This window comes from Sminthopsis crassicaudata, chromosome 5 (genome assembly GCF_048593235.1).
Source record: "Sminthopsis crassicaudata isolate SCR6 chromosome 5, ASM4859323v1, whole genome shotgun sequence".
Lineage (NCBI taxonomy): Eukaryota > Metazoa > Chordata > Mammalia > Dasyuromorphia > Dasyuridae > Sminthopsis > Sminthopsis crassicaudata.
In genome coordinates, this window is record NC_133621.1 from 291,102,961 (window position 1) to 291,125,891 (window position 22,931).

At 38.9% G+C, this 22,931-nt stretch overlaps 1 protein-coding gene across 8 annotated transcripts in view; it reads left to right on the top strand.

Moving 5' to 3' along the window:
- Positions 1–22,931, top strand: part of TXNRD1 (thioredoxin reductase 1) — a 67,199-nt gene that overhangs the window by 39,615 nt on the left and 4,653 nt on the right. For all 8 annotated transcript variants that reach the window (XM_074271456.1, XM_074271452.1, XM_074271448.1 and 5 more), the window contains 9 exons: positions 3,077–3,219; positions 3,384–3,499; positions 6,052–6,277; positions 9,864–9,956; positions 10,656–10,732; positions 11,586–11,742; positions 14,192–14,299; positions 15,613–15,708; positions 20,796–20,930. In XM_074271456.1, coding sequence (XP_074127557.1) covers positions 3,077–3,219; positions 3,384–3,499; positions 6,052–6,277; positions 9,864–9,956; positions 10,656–10,732; positions 11,586–11,742; positions 14,192–14,299; positions 15,613–15,708; positions 20,796–20,930 — 1,151 coding nt within the window. The remainder of the gene's footprint in view (positions 1–3,076; positions 3,220–3,383; positions 3,500–6,051; positions 6,278–9,863; positions 9,957–10,655; positions 10,733–11,585; positions 11,743–14,191; positions 14,300–15,612; positions 15,709–20,795; positions 20,931–22,931) is intronic.

Here is a 22,931-nt window from a genome sequence, read left to right on the forward strand (position 1 = left end):
ACACAGTTGCTCCTTCCTCTGCCAGATCTGACAGTCCACATTAAAAGTGTTGCCCGTTTATGTAACGGTTTCAGGTGTTCTAAATGCTTTTCTTATGACCCCATGTGAATTGGATTAGCGTACAGAATACCATGCTTATTTCATAGCTGAGAAACCTGCAGAATCCAAGACACCAAATGACTCATTGGGGCAGATTCCGAAAGATATTTTGAAGATTCTTCTGAAAAAGAATTGCTTTTATGATCTTAATTAATCCAGGTGCTTTTTAAAAATAATATTTTATTTTTTCTCTTCAGTTATATATCAAGATTTTAAAATTATAGCTTTTTATTTTCAAAATATATACATGGATCATTTTTGACATTCACCCCTACAAAACCCTGTGTTCTAATTTTTTTCCCTTTCTTCTCCCTCTCTGCAGTTGGGAAGTGATCTCCAATATATGTTAAACATGTGCAATTCCTCTATATATATTTCCCCAAATATCATGCTTCACACGAAAAATCAGATCCAAAAGGAAACAAAATGAAAGAAAACAAAATGCAAGTAAACAACAACAAAAAAAGTGAAAATACTATGTTGTGGTTTACATTCAGTTCCCATAATCCTCTCTGGGTGCTGATGGCTCTCTTCTACACAAGACCATTGGAAGTGGTCTGAATCACTTCATTGTTGATAAGAGCCATGTTCATCAGAATTGATCATCCTGTAATCTGTTTTAACATTCGTTTTTACAAGATTTTGAGTTCCACATTTTCTCTCTCCCTCCTCTCCCCTCTTTTGAAGATGGTAGGCAGTTTGATACTGAGTTTTGAGATTTAAGAAGAATATCCATAATATCCCAGATCACTGGACTAAGGAAAGAGAAGATGATGGATGGTTGGATTGTATATTTAACATCTCTTTTTCTATAAGCAGGGAATAGAGAATTTGTTTTGAAAAAAACCTCAGTTTGTCCGTAGGTGTTATTATTTCCTTTTTGAATGATAACTTTTGGTAGTTAAGGATATTTAAATAATTAGCCTTGGTGAGAGACTGAGAACAGTGCCATCTGCTGTTAAAAGTTGTAAGCTGAAGGGTCAGCTGGGTATATTTCAAGTAGTTATCCACTGATTTATTAAAGCTAAAAAAAAAAAAAAAAAAAAGGTCAGTGTCTCCCACTACATCCAGGACCATCTCTATCATCCTGATCTTTATCTGGCCACTGGACACAGATGGCTCTGGAAGGGAAAGTGAGGCAGATGACTTTGGCCAGCCCTCCCTCCTCAAATCCAGTTCACTTGCATGTCATGATATCACCTTTCTGATGACTCTTTGAGAATGAAAGATAAATAATAACAATAATAATAATAGCTACCAAGGATTTGTCTAGAAATGACACATTGTGACTAAAATGATAAATTTAAGCACAACTGAGGGGATAAATAATCAAGGAATCTAGATTATCATATAAAAAGAATGTAAGCCTGATTTGTTTTAATGAAATGACTCGGTTTCTCCATTTTTTAACAACAAATTTTTTCAGTAAATATTCGGTTAGGTGTCAGTCAATTCAGCCTCTAGAGACAGCATAGCATAGTGGTTAGAGTCTTAGATTTGAGGTGAGATTGAACTAGGTTCATATTTTATCTCTGACTCTTACTAAGCCAATCTACTTTAAATAAGTTACTTTCCCTGTGATCCTTAATTTCCTCTTCTATAAAATGGGGGTAGTTGCTAGAGTTGAAAGTTGCTCAGAGTTATATTATAAGAAAAATTGGCCCTGAAGATTTCTCCTTAGAAAATAAATATCATCATACATGGCAACAATATTATACGGTGATCAATTCTGATGGACGTGACTCTTTCCAAACAGCCAGTTTCAATGATTTTGTGATGGAGAGAGCCATCTACACCCAGAGAAAGGACAGTGGGGACTGAGGGTGGATCACAACATCGCATTTTCACTCTTTTTGTTGTTGGTTGTTTGCATTTTTTTTTAATTCATTTTCTTTCCTTTTTGATCTGATTTTTCTTGTGCAGCAAGATAATTGTCCAAATATGTTTACACATATTGGATTTAACATATTTTAACATGTGTAACATACATTGGATTGCTTGACATCTAGGGGAGGGAGTGGAAGGAAGGAGGAGAAAATTTGGAACACAATGGTGAGCAATGGGTTAATGTTGAAAAATTATCTGTGTGTATGTTTTGAAAATAAAAACCTTTAATTAAAAAAAATTTCCTTGCCTATATATATATATATATATATATATATATATATATATATATATATATACATACACATATATAAATAATTTATCATTAAAGCATTCTTTCATTTGCTTTTTTAAAATTTGACAAGCCAGTGCTGAGTTCCTTGTGGGGAGAAAGCACAATATTGGGTGATCAGGGAGAGAGTGAGCTAGAAAATTCAGAATTGGTCCTTGTCTTCAAGGAGCTTGCACTTAAAATGCAGTTTATCATCTTCTACAGCCAGATTTACTTGTCACTGTGGCATTGTAGAAAGGATAGAACTAGAGACTGGACCGTGATTTTATTGCCATTGGAATCTCCCAAATGAGGCAATTACTTCCATCTGTGTGGTTCAATACTATTTTGCTGGAGCACTGAGGACTTGCCTAGGATTACAGTGCCAGTATGTGTCAGAGGGGGATTTAAATCCAGATCTTTGAGGTTAGCTGAAAAGGAAAAAATCATGAAGGTAATGATCTTCCAAATGATCAAAATTCCCATCTAGGGGGAAATAATTATCTTAGTTCAAAGATAGCTTAGGTCTTAGTACCCTTCTATTTTAAACTAGAAAACCCTTAGTCTTGAGGTCACTAAGGGACATGGGGCTCGGAGTCAAGAAAACCCAAATTCTTAAACACAGCCTCAGGCTCCTCATCTGTGAAATGGGGATGATAATAATACCTACCTCTCAAGATTGTTGTGAGGGTTGAATGGGATGTTATATGTAAAGCACTTTTGCAAATTGTTACATAAATGCTAGTTATTCTTCTTATTTCAGATGAATCTAGAGTCTCTGAATTAAAAAGCCAATTATTCTATGTCTTATTTCATCCACAGTCAAACACAATTGGGAAAGAATGACAGAAGCAGTGCAGAATTACATCGGCTCTCTGAACTGGGGTTACCGAGTAGCCTTACGGGAGAACAAGGTCACCTACGAGAATGCTTATGGAGAATTTGTGGGGCCCCACAAGATTAAGGTAAAAATCAGCTTGGTTAGCAGGAGCTGCCTCTCCCTTCATTACATCTTTGGGAGGGATGCCTTGTGTGAAGATAGAATAAAATTTATTTATATTTGTGTGGTGGCTTATGAGATCTATCTCATGAATTAAAAACCATCTTTAAATGATTGATTTCTCCACAGGCAACCAATAGCAAAGGCAAAGAAAAGTTTTATACTGCAGAAAGATTCCTCATTGCCACAGGTGAAAGACCACGTTACCCGGGCATCCCAGGAGACAAAGAATATTGCATTAGCAGGTAGGGCCAAAGTCATGGTTGCTTGGATTTTCTTGGACTCTTTTCCAGGTTACATCTTTCCCCTTTTGCTCTCTTGTTTCCAACTTTTCAATTTAATTAAGACTAGACACGTTTTGTGCTTCCATCACCCACTTAGGCTGTAATCCTCTTTCTAAGGCCATAGGCTTTCTTTTGCCTTAAGTTTAAGGGAGCTGATTGTCATTGCAAGGATAGAGTTAAAATAAGGATTGGTATTGGTACAGACATCACTGATACTGGTGCTCTCTGAGCTGTAAACTACTAAATGTTTTAAGTATGACTCATGTAAGGCATCATGTAGCCATGAAAATCCTTACTAAAGGCATTGAGAATATTCTTTAAATCTTCTGGTAAAAAGAAAAAACATGAAAATATAAATAAAGCATTGTATTTTGAGTGAGACATTTTTCCATTTAGAACTTTCCTAATACTAATTTTAATTATTATCTTTTGTTTTTACATAGATTGTTCCCTCTCTGTTTATGGGCTCACTCTCCCCATCCAAGAGCCATCTTTTGCATATTTTTTTTTTTTGTTTCGTGTGATGCAGCATGTCTAATTATAGTGATCAAATAAAACAATAACAACAGTCCCTGGCAATTATTAGTTGTATTAATAATTAGCACTGTATTAATGTTAGCTAGTTATCATCATCATCATTATCATTAGCTATTCTTTTTATTGTAATTATTATTCCTGCTCCTACTATTATTACTTGGAGGAATGAGATTAACAAGTCTCTTGAGCTAAGGATTTCTGAGTTGTAGTAGGACTAAAGTGAATTATATGTCCAGCATCAGTATGGTGATCTTCCTGGAGTGAAGTCCCCAGACTGCCTAAGAAGGGCCAAAATGGCCAAGACTGATAATGGAGCAGGTCAAAGCTTCTGTGCCAATCAGTTTTGGGATCAGGACCGTGAATGACCACTGTATATAACCAGCCCTGGGTGAGATAAGGAGAACAAATTTTTAAAATAATAATAATATTAAATTTTTATTTAATTAAAAAATAAATTTAGACTAAATTTAATTTGATTTAATTTAAAAATTAATTCTAATTTAACTTTTCAATTAATTAAGAAATCTATTTCTTCCTTCTTTCCCCCCAACTAAAAAAGAAAGCCCTTATAACAAATACACATAGTTGGGCAAAACACATTCCCTTATTGGCCATGTCCAAAAACAAGTCTCATACTTTACTCTGAGTATTTAATCTCTTTGGCAGGAGGTAGATAGTCTACTTTATCACTGATCCTCTGCAATGGGTATTGGACATTGCATTAATTAGAGCTCTTAAGTCTAGTACGATAGAATTCTCTTGAAAGAAAAAGACATATTAGCAAAAAAATCATCAAAACTGATCAAATCATTGGAAAAAAAATCATTCTGTATATAATAGGATCTCTGTGGCATTTATCATTTTGTGGCCTTTTGGGGAGTCAGGAAAACTTAGCATCTAAACTCCCTCAGTATTATAAGAATGGAGAAGTTCTCACAGATGGAGGTTATGGCTGCCCAAGGTTTGCTAAGTCAGAATAAGCTGGGAAATTAACCCCAATGCATTGTCTCAAACACTCTAGTGGAAGCTGGAAATTAGCCCCAAGGCATCATTTCAAATATTCCAGTGGCAACCTGGCTGCAAGGCTAGGTCCAAATCCCTTAATTTCCTTGTAAGAACTTCCTTAGAATTCTCCTTATACTAGTTATATGATACTGGGAAATTAATCAGTTATGTGATATTGGGAAATTAATTATATGATATTGGGAAATTAACCTTTCTGGGCTGCAGTTTCCACATTCGTGGAATGATGGGGTTCAACTAGATGACCCAGAAAACTCCTTCCAGTTCTAAATATGCTCAAAGGAAATACTATTTGGAAAGCACTTTGTAAATCCTATAGCACTCTGTTAGTTGTTATTATTGTTATTGTTTGATATAGTTGCACTCTGCTTTGGGGGAGCCAGTTCCCATGCTGGGAATGTATTCATGTACAGAAATGAAATTGGAGATACTTGGCATAATGGAAAGTAATATGGATGGTCTAAAATACATGTATTTTAGCATTTCTCTTTGGCTTTAGAATGTTTCCTAATTCTATTTTTAAAAAATCTGATTTTACCTTCAAAGCTATATTTTATAAATAGTTTTTTTTTGGTAATAGCTTTTTATTTTTCCAAATAAGAGTGAAGATCATTTTCAACATTCACCTTTGCAAAACTTTGTTTTCTCCTTCCTTTCCCTAATTCCTCCTCCCCAGATGGCAAACAGTCCATTATATATAGTTTAAATTCCAATTTTGTTTGTGTCCTAGTCATTCATTCACCACCGGATTCTGATGGAAATCATTGGGGATGGGGATAGTACAGAGAAAGCTTAGCATTTAATTTGATAAAACTGCTATGTGTGATTAACATGTAATTAGTAACTAAGAATTTCTCAGTCCTAAAAACCCACTAAAACAAAGTAGTTTTCTTATTTGATCATCACTTGGTGGATCTAACTCTTTTTTTTCTCATTTGAAAACTCGTTTCCAGTGATGACCTTTTCTCGTTATCTTACTGCCCGGGAAAGACGCTGGTGGTTGGGGCGTCCTACGTAGCCCTTGAATGCGCTGGATTTCTGGCGGGCATTGGTTTGGATGTCACTGTGATGGTTCGGTCCATTCTCCTGAGAGGGTTCGACCAAGACATGGCCAACAAAATTGGGGACCACATGGAGGGACATGGCATCAGATTCATCAGGAAGTTTGTGCCTATTAAAGTAAGTAATGAGAGTTTTCTTAATGTTCCTGGGTTTGCACTTGATGGTGGAGGCAAGTTCAGGGACAGCTACATGGCTCTACAGTTGATAAAGCCCTGGTTCAGGAGTCAGGAGGCTCAGAATTCATGTTGGGCTTTCACTAGCTGTGTGATTCTCTGGTTAAGTCACTTAACCCCGATTGCCTCAGCTTGGGGGAAAAAAAAACAAACAAAAAAAAGTTCCTTCAACAGGAGCTGGAGTTAGGGAGACAGCCTCAAACTCTCATACCCACTTCCCTTCACCTTGTTCCTAAATCCCTTCTTGAGTAATTAACTCCTTGTTTGCTCCCGGGTCTGGACTGCCTCTCTTTGAAGTTTCCTTTCAGGAAGTATGGTACAGAGGAGAAGACAGAGAAGAAGAAAGAGAGGAAAGAAAGAGAGAAGGAAGGAAGAAAGAAAAGAGAGGAAGGAAAGAAGGAATGAAGAAGAGTGAGGAAAGAGGGAAAGAGGAGGGTTGGAAGGAAGGACTCTGAGAAGGGAGAAGGAAAGAAAGGAAGGAAAATGGGAGAAAGAAAGCAAGAAAGGATAAGGGAAGAAGGAAGAAAAGCAGGAGGGAGGAAACAGGGAAGGAAGAGGGAAGCAGGAAGAGAAGAATGGAGAGGAAGGAAAAGGGAGGAGAGAAGGGAGAAAAAGAACAGGGAGAAAAAGAAAAAGAAGAGAAGAGGGAGGAAGGATGGATGGGAAGTGGGAGCTATTATTCTTGTTTTACAGTTGAGGAAACTGAGGCAGGGAGGAAGGAAGGTGCTTTGCCCAGGGTCTCAGAGCTAGGAGGCTTGGATTTGAACTCTGTACATCCTGTTTCACTATTTGAAATCAGAGGACATAGGTTTGAAATCCAGACTGATGCTTATAAGCTGTGGGAATGTGATAAGTTACTTCATCACTCCTGGCCATCTCTGAGGTCTCTTCTGCCTTTCCATCTGTCCTCCATGATCCTACAGGGAGGTAATTTCCTTTTTTTTTCATCTATGAGTCTCACCCCTTAACCAAGGCTGAAATACCCATACAGGTGTGGGCTGATGGCTTATTGAGACTCCCTTCAGTGTAATCTGATTAATTAGAAAGAACTAGCTGCTGCTTTCCTGTAAGCCATCATTTACTTTTGTGATTACTTAAAAGTTGGGGCTGATGGAATTTTACTCTTGCAGCCTTAAAAACAAAACAAAACAAAACAAAACTTTTAAAAAATAACATTTAAACATTGCCTGAAGGAAATAGAGCCAATCAGGTGGAATTTTTCAAACTCACTCCTACCAAGTTGGAGAAAGGCTCATTTGCAGAAAGATCCTGGGCTAATAGGGACCTCACCTCCCTGGACTTCAGTTTCCTCACCTGTAAAATGGGTGGATTAACCTCAATGACCCCGGGAGTCCCTGATCAAGTGCTTTGCTCTTCCCAGAATGCTGTCTGAATGTTGGCTGGGACTAAGCACGCTCTAGGCAACTGAGCAGGTCCCAGCAGGTCCTACACCCACCAGCCCAGAGGCCAATTTACTCAGCCCTGGTTTGTTGTTGTTGTTGTTTTTCATGATGAAACTGAGGGCCTCTGGAGGTCAAGCTTTCACTCACCAGATCAGAGCTTCACAGTGGACGGTTAGCTAAGGTCTCAGAAGTAGTCCAATCTTTCCCCCTCACTTTGGAAAATTGAGTCCCAGAAAGGTTTATGATAACCAAGATTATAGAGACAGGGAGGATCATAAGGTTATAGGTTTAGACCTGAAAGGATAATCAGAAGTTATCTGACCCAACCCATATGACAGATAAAAAAAGCCCTCAACCCTTAGGGCAGGGGTTCTCAAACTATGGCCCTTGGGCCAGATGAGGCCCGATGAGGATGTTTATGTGGCCCACCAGGTTATGGCAAATGGACTGAGGGGCGGAGACAGAGTGTGAGGTTTTGTTTTTACTATAGTCCGGCCCTCCAACAGTCAGAGGGACAGTGAAATGGCCCCCTATTTAAAAAGTTTGAGGACCACTGCCTTAGGGTATTAAGAGGCTACCCTTCCCTGTCTCCCCCAAAATTGAGATTTGAACATTGACTTTTTGATTTCCAACCCAACCCTGTGGGGAAACAATATCAGTTAAGAGTTTGCTTTCAAGGTCATGCAGGAGAGAAGGAATAAATTTGGAACTCAAAATTAATTTAAAATTTTTTTTAATATTTAATTGAGAAAAATTTAACAAAATAATTAATTTTTAAAAATTAAATAAAAAATTAAAAAAAAAATGCTATCTGTGTGGGTTGGCAAGCATACGTTTTCTTTCAGGACTATCACCCTGAGCTCTGGCCACCATCTTTGCATCAATTAACCTCTGTTTGTCTTAAGCTACTGGGGAAGGAAATGGCAAAGCACTCCAGTGTCTTTGTCAAAAAACCCTATGGACAACATTTTCTATGTTATGGTCCACGAAAAGTCAGACACAGCATGATATATATGATGGAGGTAGGACAGCAGAACTAAGGGATGAGTGAGAGAGGGCTTGAAGTCTTGGGTCCATCTGTACAGCATCGTTTCTTCGCAACATTATCCAAAGGTTTTTCTTTGATTCAGTGATTCTTTTGAACACCTCTCCTGCGTCCCTCTCCATGAAAAAAAGACAACAAAACTCAATCAGGAAAGTGACTCTCAGAGTTTTAGGATGAAGAGAATTTAAGGATGTGAGATTTCAAGTGTCTCTTTATCAAGTCTATGAGAGTTTGATTAAGAGAAGTGATGTGTGTGTGTGTGTGTGTGTGTGTGTGTGAACTGTCAAACTGTATTCTCCAATCGAGAAGTCGTTGGGATGATCAGCTCAGATATGAAGACTTGGCAGAATCTTGCCTTTAGTTTACTTAATCAGGACTCCTGAACTTCAGCTGTGTTGTTGCCTAATCATAGAACATATTTGGTAACTCTGCAGTGCGTGGGAGAAGTAATAGGAGAGCATCTTTGGGAGGCAGCTAATGATAGAAATGGGTGTTTTGGGGGATGGAAGCTAGTCGTGGTGTCTATGATTTATGATTCTAAACCCTACTTAATAGTATTTTATTTTTTCCAATTACTCATAAAGATAGTTTTCAATATTTATTTTTATAAGATTTTGAGTTCCATGTTTCCTCAAAATGGCAAACAATCTGATATAGAAAATCAAGGATTCTCAACCTTGGGTCCCTGAATAGATTTTAAAAGGCTGGAGAACTTGGAAGGGGGGAAATTACATCTAGATTTTTGCTTCTAATTGAAATATATTTTCTTCCATTATAAATTTTTTAAAAAATTATTTTGGGATTTTGAAGATTTTTACAAGCTGTGTGACTGTGGTCTAGTCACTTAATCCTGACTGCCTCCAAAATAGCAATGGTAATAATAATAATAATAATAATAAGTAAATAATAAAATAAATCAATAATAATAGTAATAATAATAATAAATAGCCCATTATGGGTCATTGTCACAGAGTAGGTAGAATGTGGAATGAGGAATATCCAGATTCAGACCCTATCTATTGATTGATTAATTTTGCATCATAAAATATCTGCTATTATTGTTATTGTTGTTATCATTTTAGATTGAACAGATTGAAGAAGGCATGCCTGGCAGACTCAAAGTGATAGCTCAGTCCACCGATGGCAAGGAGACCATTGAGGAAGAATACAATACAGTAAGTCAGCTCCCCAAGTTGTCTTTGCACACATGAACATCATTCACTTCTTTAAAAATAATTAAATAATTTTGATTTAATAATAATAATAATAATATCAACACAACATATTAATAATTAATATATTGATAATAATAATGGAAAATAATTGAATTTTATTTTATTAAAGCTTTTTATTTTCAAAACATATACTTGGATAATTTTTCAACACTGACTCTTGTAAGACCTTGTGTTTCAAATTTTTCCCCCTTCCCCCTACTTCCTCTCTAGATGGCAAGTAATCCAATATATGTTAAACATGTGTAGTACTTTTATACTTATTTCTACAATTATCTTGCTGCACAAGAAAAATCAGATTAAAAAGGATAAAAAATGAGAAAAAATAAAATGCAAGCAAACAACAACAAAAAGAATGAAAAGACTTATGTTATGATCCACACTCAGTTCCCACAGTCTTTCTCTGGGTGTAAATGACTCTCTTCATCACAAGATCATTGGAACTGGCCTGAATCATCTCATTGTTGAGAAGAGCCACGCCCATCAGAATTATTATTGTATAATCTTGTTGATGAACAGTATACTTGTCTGATGTTTATGGAGTTCTTGGAATAATCCAAAGAATTTGCATTTTTGGTGCTTGATGTCGTATCTGGTATACAGTAAATGCTTAATAAATGCTGATTCCTCAATGGATTTCAGGTGCTGCTGGCGATAGGACGAGATTCATGCACAAGAAAAATTGGCTTGGAAGCAGTTGGGGTGAAGATCAATGAAAAGTAAGAAAAGAATTCTCTTATTATTGCTTCCCTCTGTAACATTGCTCCCATAATGCAGTCCTTCAAAGTTAAATTTTATCTGCCAGAGTCACGGGTGCTCATTTTTTAATGGTCCCCTGATTGCAGGACACCCTCCTGGCCTCTGTATATGCATTCAGGAAAGGGCATGAGGGGAGAGTTTTCCCAATCAGGAAAAGAGTTTAGTGCAAGTGGGAAGCTTGGGTTCTGTTTGTTGAGTAACCTGGACAATATTTTGGATTGTTCAGCTGTTTCCTGTATTGTCACTTGAAGATCACCACCATTTTTCATATACTTAATATTGACTTATTAAGGAACATGGACACTCTTGGACCAAGTGACTAAAACCAGACTGGGATGGGGCTGGACATTGGACTGGTTTTTCACCATAGACTGGGTTAGATGTTGTCGTTTTACCATTCCAGTAATAACAAGTGTGAAGAAAATGATGAATTGTCCTTCCCATCGCCTTCTTATTCAAGAGGCAAGGGCTTTAGAGTGTTTTTTCTTTTTCCTTCTCCCTGACCGCCATCATTCTTTTTTGGGGGGACCAGTTCCTACTCTTTTGGGACCTTGGTTTCCTTCTCTGGGGATTGGTCCTTTTTGCTTCTTTAGAGCTGTGATCCTACAATGATTAAAGGATCCATTGAAGCAGCATATCTAGTGTGTCCTTCAAATCAGGTTACAAATAAAATTTCTACCCGCCTGATACAATTTTATTCTCTCAATTTCTACTGGAAATTTTTTGATTTTTATCACTTTATTTTTATTTTCTCTTTGCTTTATCTTTTTTTTTTTTCTTTTTTTCTTTTCTTTCTCTTCTTTGAATTTGTAGGACAGGGAAAATACCTGTCAATGATGAGGAACAGACCAATGTACCTTACATCTATGCCATTGGAGATATCTTAGAAGATAAACTGGAACTGACACCAGTAGCGATCCAGGCAGGCAGACTGTTAGCTCGGCGACTTTATGCTGGTTCTAAAGTAAAGGTAAGCATTTGACCATCATCTGCTGGGATTCTGTTTCACAAAATCAGATCTTGGAGGGACAACTTTTTTTCCCTCCTCAGCCTAGAAGGGTCTATATAGTAGGTGGGCTGTATTAACTGCCTTCAGAGCTAGATAAAATGCGAGATGCTGTAAATTTTTTATCTACTATGAAATTTTTTTTTCTTTCTTGAGATTGCAGAAACAATAAGATGAGCTCAATTCAGTTAACTAAGCCTTAGCACTATTTCATTCCACATAAATTTTCATAATAGCTGCATTACATCAGTTTCATTATCTCCAATTTACATGTAATTTTCTAAATCCTTTTATGGTCTCTAAATAGGCTATAAAAGGACCTGGTGATCTAGGAGGTGATGTTAATAATGCAGATCACTTTTTCAAATTTTCCTTTGCTCTTACTTTTTCTCCTTTTGGAATATAGTGACATTGTCTTCAGTGTAATTCACTGTGGGTTTCCTTTCTATATTGGCAGGTATTGGAAACCCAAAAGAATAATGCCAGTATTCAACATGACAATAGTCAGTCTTTATAAATTGGTGTTCAGAGGCAATTTTGATTTGCAATCTAGTCTATTAAAACCTCCGCAAGTTGGAATTCACATAAATGGGGAATGTAGAATTGTAATGAACTTGGTTGAGATAATCGGATACTTTCACTTTATAACCATGTTATAATCAGGTTTCCTAAGAAATCATAGCTCCAAATTATAATTTTGTCTGAGCCACAAAGATTTTTTGGTTTTTATGATTTGTGGAGTTTGATTAGTGTTTTTTTTTTTTGTTTTTTTTTTTTTTGTAATGAGTAGTTAATGAGCAAGAAAGGATATTCAGGGGAGACTAGGACCCAAGATATGGGTTTTATTCACTACTGTAGACTTGAGCTCCATTGATGGTACCCTGACTGAAAGGCAGTATGGCATCATGGAAAGACAACCGGATTTGAACTTGAAGGTTCATGGGCCAGTCTCCCCCCCCCCCCCCTTTTTTTTTTTTTTTTTTTTTTTGAGAGGTCTAGAGTGATGGACTAGTTGTACACAAGTAGTACATGGAAGAGCTACCTTTTGAATTTGGGTCATCCATTGTTCTTTCCTGGGTTCAGATCTTGTCTCTCTCACTTGCTTCCTATGTAATTTTGGGTAAGCCACTCAATCTATGTGGATCTCAGTTTCCTTATCTATAAAATAACAGTTGGAGTTGATCTACAGTCCCTTTGAGCTCTGTGATCTTAAAATCTAAAGTTATCCCTGCTCATTCCCATCCCCAGTCCCTGAATTTTAAATTTCTCAAAGTTTAGAACTCTTTTCATTCCTCCATCTCTTCTATTCCCTTCCATGGGTAAAAACACAAAATTTTTGAGTCTGCCAGGCCATCCTTTCTCTCTCCTGAACCACCCTATATCATGATTTTCTATTCAACAAAATCGAAGCTGTTGAGATGGGCTGTGTAGATTTTTTTTCCTCATCATGTTTCCTTCCCCAGATCTTTGGTAGGAGCTTCTCTATGCTTTCTTTCTGCCCCCAAACCATTCCATGTAACTTTCCCCCCATTATGTGGGTGTAGACAATAAAGATGAAGATGCAAGCTTGTGTCTGTGCTGTAGCTGCCAGGTTGGAATTGGTCCAGCCTTCCTGGAGGGCCTTAATCCTTTAATTTGCCAGGCAAGTGTTGGTGAAAACACTTTCACTCATGACTTGTTGTGGGCCAGGTCCCAGCTTGCCCTTTATGTTGCTTAACTTTTGTGGAGGCACTCCCTAAGTCAGGACTCTTGGGTTTGTGTCTTGGCTGAAAGTTAAGATCTTAGAGGTTGCTTAAAATGCTTTATTTGATTTGTTCCATTGTACCTGGAAGATACATATGACCAGATACTGTTGTCCCCATTTTACAGATGAGGAAATTGAGCCTCAAAGAAGTCATAGAATATAGTAACAGACTTTTCAAACTCCATATAATTCATCCCTCTCTTTAAAAATGCTGAGTTTAATTTTTTTCTTTTTCTTTTTTCTTTTCTGCTGAGGCAATTGGAGCTAAGTGACTTACCCAGGTTCACACAGCCAGGAAATGTTAAGTGTCTGAAGCCAGATTTGAACTCAAGTCCTCCTGATTTCATGGCTGGTGCTAATTTTTTTTTTTTTTTCAACAAATAAAAATGAATTTTTCTCCCTTCTATCCTTCACTCCAATGAGAAAAGGGAGAAAAGCAAACAGCCTTTGTGCCAAATATGTATAGCTAAACAAATGCCCCCATTGGCCATGTCCAAAATGTATATCTTATTCAGCACCCTGAGCCCACCACCTCTCTTGTTAGGAGGGGGGGAATATACTTCATCATCTGGGAGGGGTAACTAACTCCAAAGTTTTTGGAAATCTTTACACATCCTTTTAACTTGACTAACCTGGAATGATTTGTCCTCCCTCTCTCTTTGCACACAGTGTGACTATGACAATGTTCCCACCACTGTATTTACCCCTATGGAATATGGGTCTTGTGGTCTCTCTGAAGAGAAAGCCATCGAGAAGTTTGGAGAAGAAAACATAGAGGTAAGGGCCTTTGGACCTTCCTACGCTCCTTCCTCATTTTAGATGGTGGGTGCTGGGAAAAGAGCCGGTACTCCTGATCTGGATTTGAATTTCAGTTCTGCTTTCCCCATGCTTCTAAAAATCCGTCAGTTTTCCTATATGTAAAAATGAGGGTGGATGGGGGGAGGAGTGGGGTATTCCCTCAGGTCCTTTCCAGCAGTAAATCTGTATTCCCAAGTTAATTCCACTTATCTGGATTTCTTCATATAAGCAATGGGCTCCATGGTGGTCAAGGTCCCTTCCAACTCTTGTCTTTCATCTAGTGATTTCTCACGCTTACTCCAGAATTTCTAGGACCCTGGAGAGAGCTGACCTGGCTCCCTTCCTCCCCCACTCCACAACACAGAGTTAGTGAGTCTTGAGCCCAAAATGCGAACATCAGCAGATGTTACACAGTGAGCAGAGATTATTACCCTCCCACAATTCCTTTGAAGAAAATGGCAACATTTAAAGTGGGCCCGTTGGCAATAATGTGAAAGACCCGAATATGTGGGCAAAAGATTTAAATCATACATAAACTCTCTTTGAAGCAATGATTATTGATTTCCCTCTTCCTCCCCCACCCCCAGCCATATTTTTCTGCCACCATAGTCCATTTGCAAGTACATCCTTTGGCTCTGATAATAGACATTTTGAAAATTACACTAGAATTTAAAATTCGAAGCCCAAACTTGGCAATGTTATCCAATGATTGATCGTCTTTGGGCATCCTGTCCTGACATTTACAAAACATTAGGAAGATTGTCTTTTTTTTTTTTTTTTTTTTTTTTCTTTCTTTTATTTCTTTAAAATTTTTTGGCCTGGATGGCAATAATTACAAGCTAACACTTGTGGTGAATTCCAATAAACAAAGAAATGCCTTTTGGAAGCATCCAAACCACAGAGCTAGGTAATGAGTAGAATGGTTCCCTTCTATACTTTCTCCCCTTGTCATTCCTAAGAGATGACAAGACGGGAGTGTATTTTTAAAAAATGTGAGATTGAGGTGATTCATCATGTGGCTTTCCTTTTCCTTTACCTTGAAAGGCCTTGAGCCTCAGGGGGGGTAAAGACCTGAGTATAAAGCTTGACCTCAAAAAAAGTAATAATTTTTTAAAGGGATTAGTTGATACCTGCCAGACTCTGGCTGGGAGTTCAATGTTATTTGCTTTGTGGCTAAATTTCCACTTAATAAAGTTAAGCTCTGGCCAGTCCATTCTGTGGGCTGTCTCGTGCTGTGATTGTATTGTGGAAAGCAGTAGGGATCAGTTTTACATGGTTTGTTCGCTTCTCAGGTCTACCATAGCTACTTTTGGCCACTGGAATGGACCATCCCCTCAAGAGATAACAATAAATGCTACGCCAAGATCATCTGCCACGTCAAAGACAACGTAAGTATTGCCTTTCTTGGAATCAACGTGCCTGAAAATCTCAATTCCCTTTCATTGGTGCATTCTGGCTTATTGGTAGAGCCCTTTACTTTGGCACAAAATACATGATTATAGATTAATTAAAATAAATCAAATCCTGTTTCTCCATCCCTGTTTAAAGTCAGTGGAAGGGCAGGGAGGTACTCAATAAAGATTTCCCACGCTCTTCAAGAGCCCCCAAGAATGGATCACATCCTGCGGTATTGTGTTAAATTCTTCATGCCTCATTTTTAGGAAAGACATCCAAAAGTACATGTGGATATCATAGTGGACAGAGCCTTAGCTTTGAGTCTAGCAGGCCCTGAAGTTGTGGGATCTTCCTTCAGCAGCTTTGAAAGGCAGAGCTTAGCAACTCCCAGGCTGTGCAGATCATCTTATAATCTTAGAGAGCTGCCTGGGAACAAGGGGCATTAAAATGACTTATCAAGGGTCCCACATCTGGGATGTCCCAGGTAGAGCTGGAGCTCCAGCTCCCCTAATTCTGAAGCCAGCTCTCTGTGAGCCGCTCCTCTCAGGTTAGATGTGCCATTTTAATATTAAAGCAAAAAGAGGCGTGAAGAAAATGATGAGGGCAGTGTGAGGTAGTATGTACTTCCCAGCAAATACTTCATTATATCTCTTTCGCTGACCCCTCTCTTTCTCTTTTATTTCTTCTTTCTTCTCTCTCTTTTTTTTTCTTTTATTTCTCTTCTCCTCTTTTCCCCCTCTTCTTCCCCTCCCATCTCTCTTTCACTCTTCCTTTCTCTCATTCTTTCTTTCCTTTCCCCTTGGCTTCATTTCTTTTCTTTTTTTCCTTCCTTTTGCTTTTTCTTTCCATCTCATCCTCTTCCCACCCTCTCTCTTTCTCATTTCCTCTCTTTCTTTCACCTTCTCTCTCCATCTCTCTCCCCTCTTCTCTTTCTCACTTCCCTCTTTTCTTCTCTTTCTCACTTCCCTCTTTTCTTCTCTTGCCATTTCTTTCCCTCCGACTCTCATTTTGTGTTCAATCACTGCTTCATTTTCATTTTTGTCCCTCGAGGGGCTACTGCAGTGTTTGGCACTCAGTAAATGCTTCATAAATGTATGTCACATTAAGACTGAATGGAGCCTCCCTTTGCGGGAGATCTCCAGGCAATGGATTGACCTGCATTGCCAGTAGTCTCCAAGGATCCTTATAATTCTGAAATTCTGTGTCTGTGTATATGCCGTAGCCCCGAGCCTGTATAGTACAAAGCCCGTAGCAGGCCATCGGCAATGTGATTACACTCATGGAGCGAGCTCCTGCTGGAAGTTCCATCCACCAGTGTCAATCACCTTAAATTAGTCTGAGAGTGTTAGGGGGAGAACTGAGGGGTTAAGACACTTTTCAAAGCTATCAGGCCTCTAAATCTTCCTGATTCCCAGATTGCTTTCCACCTATTATTTACCCATTGCCTCTCTTTAGAAATGAATACTTTAACTCTTTATTTTCCCCCTTTTTCTACAAGTATGTAAATAACAACAAAAGAATCAACCTTTGTCCTAAGAAATAACCAAGAATAGACATAAAAGTGGTAATGAAGTAAAACATCAGTTATTTTTCACTATGTTGATGTGTTCTTCTATGGCATCTAATTTTGCATTTCCCCATCAGAATTCTTCTTTCTAAAATCATCCCTCAGTGTCTTGATGCTAATTTGTTTCTCATGTTCTCCCGAGCCTTTAAAATTAAATAGGAGAGAGGAGGGGAGAAGGCAGCAGGCATTAAATACCTACTGTGTGCCAACCACTGCGCTAAACACTTTACAAACAGCGTGTTGTCTAAAAAGAAAAAATCTATGACTTTACCAGAGATACAAATTATTTTGAAGAACGTACACATTAATCCCCTGGAGACTGTGATTGGTTTTTTTTTGTACTTGAGGGAATGAGCTATATTGATTGGGAATTACAATATAATCTCCTCTGAACTATAGACAGTACAGGCTTTGGATGGCAGACTCTCAGACGATCAGGGGACAGGAAGTCTGCTCTGTGACAGCTTGTACTGTGTTGACTGAGACTTCTGAATTCCCAAATCCTCTAAGTACCAGGAAGGAATAGGATGGAGCTTCAGTAGAAGAAAGGGATTTGTGTGAACAGTAAATGAATCTAGGTCTTTGTAGCAAGAATGGGACTGAACCTGGGAGAAGGAAGAAAGGAGATGTGGGTTCAAATCCCCCTTTTTGTACTTAACTTACCTGTGACCCCAAGTCATATTGAGGTCACCCATGTTGGCTACCTGGACTTCCCAGTATTTAAGTCAGCCATGTTGTTTATTTGGATTTGGTTCTCAGTATGGAGGTCAGCCATGTTGGTTACTAGGCTTGGTTCCCAATATTGTAGTCAGCCATGTTGGTTACCTGGATTTGGTTCCCAGTATTGAAGTCAGCCATGTTGGTTACTAGACTTGGTTCCCAATATTGAAGTCAGCCATGTTGTTTATTTGGATTTGGTTCTCAGTATGGAGGTCAGCCATGTTGGTTACCTGAATTTGGTTCCCAGTATGGAATTCAGCCATATTGGTTATCTGCATTTGGTTCCCAATATTGAAGTCAGCCATGTTGGTTACATGGATTTAGTTCCCACTTTTGAGGTCAATCATGTTGGTTACCTGGATTTGGTTCCCAGTATATGATTTAAATTAATCCTCTGAACTCTCACTTTTTTTTCATTTCTAAACCTATTTTTAAGCCTCTCCCAAGGACTTGCTTGCTAAGTCACATAAGGATTTATTTAGTATAGGAAGTTTCAATCACTGGAAATTTCTATGTTGACGAATGTCAGATTCTAGTCTGCTTTGGGGAAGGGGAAGACGGAGAGAATGTATTGGTTCTCAGAGCATCACAGAATCTTAGTGTTGGGATCAGGGTCATAGACTTTAAAATTGAAAGGGATCCCAGAGATAATCCAGTCCATTTCATACTCCTTATCTCTCATTTTACATATGAGAAAACTGAGACTGAGTGGAAGATGGAGTGAGTTGCCATCATCTTTGTTCAGTCATTTTTCAGGCCTGTCTGCCTCTCTGTGAAGGACCCCCATTTGGGTTTTCTTGGCAGAGATATTAAAGTGGTTTGCCATTATCCTTCTCCACCTTATTTTACAGATGAGGGAATTGAGTGAACAGGGCGAAGGGTCTTGCCTAGAGTCACACAGCTAGTAATTAAGGGAGTGGAATTCTCCTGACTTCAGGCGCAGCACTCTGTGCACTCTGGTGCTGCCTCTCTCCCCCCAGTCACACAGGTAGTAAGTAACAAGTCTGAGATTTGCACTCAGACCCCATGATTTTAAAGCACTCTTTTCCACTACACCAAAAAAGTGTCTCTTTCCTAATTCAACCCCCAAATTGAAGCAAAATGGAAAGTTGCCTTATTATTAATTGAAAACCATCGCTCAGTGGATGACTTGCATTCTAGGGTACCCAGGTTTATAGGAATGGTGTTTTTCTAATTCCTTATTAAGAAATTCTGGGAGGAATGTTTCATTTACTAAGAGCCCTGGTGCCATATGAGCTGCTGAATTCAAACTAAAGTTATTGCTCAGAATCCTCTTAGAAACAAGCTTAGCCAATGTAGATATTTATCAGATTCTTTAAAAAAAATTAATATATCTTGCTTTAATATTCATTTTCCAACTGTTCTTAATTCCAGTGCCCCTCTGTTCATTATTTCCTATTTATCTTCTGTATATAGCTTGCTTTGTGTATATCTCTTTGCATGTTGTTTCCTACTTAGATTGTAAGCTCTTTAAGGACAGGAACTCTTTTTGCATCCCTGGGCCTAGGACAGTGTCTAGCACAGTAGGCACTTAATGAATGCTTATTGACTGATGTTTCCCTTATTGACTGTGAGTTCTTTGAGAATAGGGACTGGTTTTTTGCCTCTTTTTGCATCCCCATCACTGAGCACAATGCCTGACAGAATGATTGGTTGTACTTAATTTGAAGTAAGCTCCTTGCTGATCGTTCTCTCTCTTCTCCTGGAAGAGTAACCCAAGCATTTATTTATTTATTTTTCTGAAAAGAATTCACTTTTAGTTGTGTGTTCTACCGGTAGTGAGGAATAGCTCAGATATGTCAGAAAAATGGATGGCCTCTAAACCCTTTCGATTTTTTTCTTTGAGGATGCATTGTACCTTTTTTGTAGCAGATTTATCTTCCTGCCAATTTGGTTTAGCCTGAAAGATGTTTGTCGAGTTCCTTTCCAGACTGAGCATTGTGTGCATGTGATGGTAAAATTAGCCAGGCTTCCTCCGTTCTTCCCTGCCAACCCCTGCAAATGGCAGCCATTGGAGCCATCAATGGGAAGGTCTGCCACATTTGTTACCTTTTTTGGTTCCTAGTATATATCTAAGGCAAATCACTTCAAGGATCCAGGCCTTGTTTCCTCATTTTTACCATGGGGGAAAATGTTATGTTAAAATTTTAAAAGAGAAGCAATTGATATAATGGTTGGAAAACCATCCTTGGAGTAAGAAAGCCCTGGGTTCAAGTGTCCTCTCCTACATATACTGGTTGTGTGATCTTGGATCTTGAATCTTAACCTTAGCTTCTTCAAGTATAAAATGGGAATAATAAGACCTATTTCCTAGGGTTGTTGTGAGGATCAGATAAAATATATATGTGACACTCTTAGCACAGTGCTTAGCACATAGCAGACCTTTAATAAATTCTTCCTTCTTCCTCCTTTCCTCCCTTCTCTTTTTCCTCTTATTCCATTTCCTCTTTTTTCCTTCCTCCTTCCCTTTCTCCCTTTTTCCCTCCCTCCCTTCTTCTCCCTCCTTCCCCCTTCCTCCCTTTTTCTGTCCCTCTCCTTCCCTCCCCTCTCTCTTCCTTTCTCCCTTCCTTCCTCCATCCTTCCCTTTTCTTTCTTTCTCTCTTCCCCCCCTCTCTTTCCCCACTTTCTCCTTCCCTTGCTTTTCTTTTTTTCTTTCCTCCTTTCTTCTAACCCATGTCTTCAGATAGGCTTTCAGAATAAACTGGGGAAACTTAGCAAGCTAGAGAGAATAAACCAATGACACTTAATCCCTGTGTTCTGTTTGTTCTTTAGGAACGTGTTGTGGGTTTCCATGTCCTGGGTCCAAATGCGGGCGAAGTGACTCAGGGCTTTGCTGCGGCCCTCAAGTGCGGACTGACCAAAGAGCAGCTGGACAACACAATTGGAATCCACCCAGTGTGTGCAGAGGTAGGTCCCTGTATGAAGAGACCCCCCCCCAAAAAAAAATGGCACCTTCCAGAAGCTTTACTTGATTGATTCTTCTTAACAGTCCCTGTCCCAAGGCTCACTCAGGCAGTTCTATCATGATATAAGATGTTAGGCCAATAAGGCTTTAATTTATGGAGCCCTTCTGACTTAGTCTCTGTTGCTTTTCCCACCCAAAGTTTCTTTTTCTTTTTTTTTTTCTTTTACCTATCTATCTATTTATTCATTCATTCATTCATTTATTTCCAAAGTTTCAAGTACAATGTGTACAGTGCAATGATCTCCAAATGGGTATTCTCTTGGAAATATTGGCCAATGCTACTGGCTTTCCCTAAGATCTCTGACCTTGTCACTGTGCAACCTTGCCCTTTTCCATCTGCAGATCAACTTCCTTTTTTTTGGTTGTTCCTTCTCATTAGAGCTCTTTGGAAGAAAGATATGTGTAATTTTTTTTTCCTGGTTTTCCCCCCAGTACTTTCACAGGGCTTGGCACGTAATATGAATTTGATAAATGTTTTTTCATTTAATTATACAAAGAAAGATACTCATAGCCAAGGTTTCAGCCCTCATCCCTACATGTTAAGCAGTATAGTTTTGCTTGGAAGTATGTGAATGAGTTTTGGCCAACGTGATTTGAAAAAACAGATGAAAAGAGTTAATGTCGACACAATTTGTGGGCATTTAGTTATCTCTAGACTGATGGTTTGGATTGGGTTAAATTGACCATGATATGTCTTTAACATTTATTAACCCAACCCACAGTGGAGTAAATGAATGGGAAAGAAATAGATCTCACCTGGCACTGCATGGATGGAGAACCAAAGAACCCACCCCTGGCTACTGTAGAGACTGAGGATGTTGTAGCAAATCCTAACACTACTTTTTCTGCCATTGAAATGGGAAGCCTTATTTCTGTTGAGAGATAGCATGATGAGGTGGATGGGGTGCTTTATTTGGAGTACAAAGAACTGTAATCTCATTTTATTCCTCTCTAAAATGAATGGATTAGACTGGGGTGGAAGAGAAGGGGGTTTCAATTCCCATTTTACAGATGAGCAAACTGAAGCTCAAGGAGTTTTTAGGTCCATACTGGAAATATATATATTTCCAAGGTAATTGGGCTTAAGTGACTTGCCCAGGGTCAAGTGTCTGAGACCAGATTCAGGTCTCCGGACTTCAGGGCTGGTGCTCTATCCACTGCACAACTTAGCTGCCCCCCATACTGGAAATATTTTTAACCATTTCAGTGGTACTGTTATCCATTCTTTAGGGCGATTGGGGCAGCTAGAAGCAGTCTCTGTCCATGGTAAAAGTAGCCCGGCCATAGAGTTTTGAGCTCCCCCCACCCAGAACCTGAGTCAGGGTAGAAGAGCCCTCAGACACTAACTGCTCCAAAAGGGGAGGAAGAAGAGGAAGCTCTCTTAGGTCTGAGGGGCTCCTTGCAGAGGTTCAAGTGGGTCTCTTCACACCTGGGACTCTAGCAAGTCTCATTAGCATCATCCTTTGTGAAGACAGAAGACTAATGATTTATTCTGGACTTTGGAGCTGAATAGAGGCCTGATTAGCTCTAATTCAGCCTGCTAATTTCAGCTAATCATGTTTGTTTGGGGGCAGAGGGAGGAGGCAAGTTCTTTTGGAGAGCTCTTGTGATACATTTTTAGAATCTGATTTCAAAAGCGTTTTCCCCTTCTGCTTCTTCGGCTGTTTGTTTGCCTTTGGTGTCATCTGAGGGGAAGGGAAGGCTAGGCGATGGGAGTCTGGGGTAGGGGCTGGGGTTGGCAGCTTCACAGGTAGGGATTCTGCTGGGAGGAAGGAGGGGCTCATGTTGATTTAATATCCTGTTTCTACGGATGCAGCTGTATGTAAATTCGAGCTTTCTGGGCAATCGCCCGTCCCATCAAAGCTTTTATTTAGATTTAATTAAGGCTGGCAGCATGCCTTATTGATTTTCATCTTTAGTAGAAGAGGTCTTTAAAAAAAAAA